The sequence below is a fragment of the Kryptolebias marmoratus genome, linkage group LG6 (genome assembly GCF_001649575.2).
Source record: "Kryptolebias marmoratus isolate JLee-2015 linkage group LG6, ASM164957v2, whole genome shotgun sequence".
NCBI classification, from domain to species: domain Eukaryota; kingdom Metazoa; phylum Chordata; class Actinopteri; order Cyprinodontiformes; family Rivulidae; genus Kryptolebias; species Kryptolebias marmoratus.
The window spans coordinates 1,819,785-1,821,518 of record NC_051435.1 but is presented as its reverse complement, the minus strand read 5'-3'; the positions used below and the strand labels follow the sequence as shown (position 1 = coordinate 1,821,518).

The 1,734-nt window shown below is 40.3% G+C and overlaps 1 protein-coding gene across 2 annotated transcripts in view; it reads right to left on the bottom strand.

Moving 5' to 3' along the window:
• The window catches only part of gli2a (GLI family zinc finger 2a), a 79,388-nt gene that overhangs the window by 11,074 nt on the left and 66,580 nt on the right, over positions 1-1,734 (bottom strand). For both annotated transcript variants that reach the window (XM_037975930.1, XM_017439346.3), the window contains one exon: positions 447-596. In XM_037975930.1, coding sequence (XP_037831858.1) covers positions 447-596 — 150 coding nt within the window. The remainder of the gene's footprint in view (positions 1-446; positions 597-1,734) is intronic.

Genomic DNA, 1,734 nt, shown 5'->3' with positions numbered 1-1,734 from the left:
GCAGACCAGGGACAATCCAGAAATGCTCATGAATGTCAGTTTAGAAGCTATCAAAGTTCTCAAATAAAGCACCTTTTGAGAATGTCAATGTTTGTTGGTGATTATCTTACAAAACTAGGAAGGATTTTTGGTTTATATATTAAAAGTTATCATTGTTTATTGATTTTAGTAAATAAAAAAAAAAGCAACTGTCAGGAAAATGCCTGCGAAATCCTGGAGGGATTGGGTATTTATTGATTAAGTTGGACATCACTGAAGGCCTGAGTGTGAAATGCACTGGAAGAAACAAACCTGCTTACAGATTTTTCATGTAGTAAATAAACAGATCGTATTTTATTGGAGCAAACGAGACAAACCCAAGCTGCTCACGGCTGCTGTGATTGTAGCTGTTATTTAAAGGTGGACATTTACTGGCAGCTGATTGGACGAGTGTGAAGACGTCTTACTGTGCACTTGTGTGGCTTCTCCCCCGTGTGCCGCCTCATGTGGACCACCAGCATGTACTGGGCCTTGAAGGGCTTCTGCTCGCGGGAACACTCCTCCCAGCGGCACACAAACTCCTTCTTCTCTCCGTGGATGTGGTCGTTGTTGATGTGCTGAGCAGACAGATCGATTCGAGTCAATCATCGCGGTCTCTACCCCACATGTGTCTGTGATTCAAACCAACCAGGCGTGTCTACATATGTGCTGCTCAAAACCAGTCAGCAGATTCCTGTGATTTTCCCACCAGAGGATTCTCCTTCTCCTGTGAGCGTGCAGCGTCAGCGTCAGCGGCGACACTATAAATTATCAGCGACAGCTTTAATGCGTCTGTCAATAAAAAACAAAAACCTGTAAAATGTTTTTTCAGGCCACGTGTGTTTGACTCAACTCTCCTTTAAGGAAGAGGAACTTCCTCGACTGAGAATAAATCAGGAAGAGGGTTTTCCCTTCTGCTCCGTTTTTAACAAAGTCAATCAGGAGTTTCCTGATTGATGCTTTTATCTGCTGGACAAGAAAGCCTTATTATACACATTAAAATAACACCAGCGGGAATTTTAAATAGTTGGAATTAACCATTTAAAAAAATTCTGCTAATAAATCTTTTAATTATTGTGTTGGCCTTCATTTTATATTAATTAGAAAACCTTTAGAAGTTACCTTAATGTTATCTTCAAACCATAAACTTTATAAAAGTTGAAAGAAGCCACCAGGTCTGAAAAGCAAAGCCAATACTGACACGTTTTTACACAACTGGAGGTTTCTACGTGCTGGCTCCAAATTATTCCTACCTCCATAATACTTTAATTTAAGGAAAAAAGTTTGTTTTCTGGTATTAATGTTATTATTTAAATATATATAACAAATAACTGTCTTAACCTTGAGGGTTTGATTTGCAATTATTCAACTCAACAGCGATGTGGTCCCAAGCACTTATTTTTGATATTTTACACATAAACACGTTTCATAAATCTAAATGAATACTGAGAAGTGAACATAAAGCTTCTAAAACTCTGTTTCTGTGCGCCACATGCAAACGTCCACACTTCCAGAGGAACCGGTCCATTTCCTGAGGACATCCAAGCCCACAATGCTCCACTTATGTGGTCGTTTTCCTCACCAGAGAAAAAGCTCTGCGGTCACTGATTCTATTTTAGGAGGAGGAGGAGGAATGGAAACAAGTGTGTGGCCCGAGGAGACGTCTTTATTTCCAGGTTAGAATGTAAATCTATAATTGGGCGGGGGGGGGGGGGG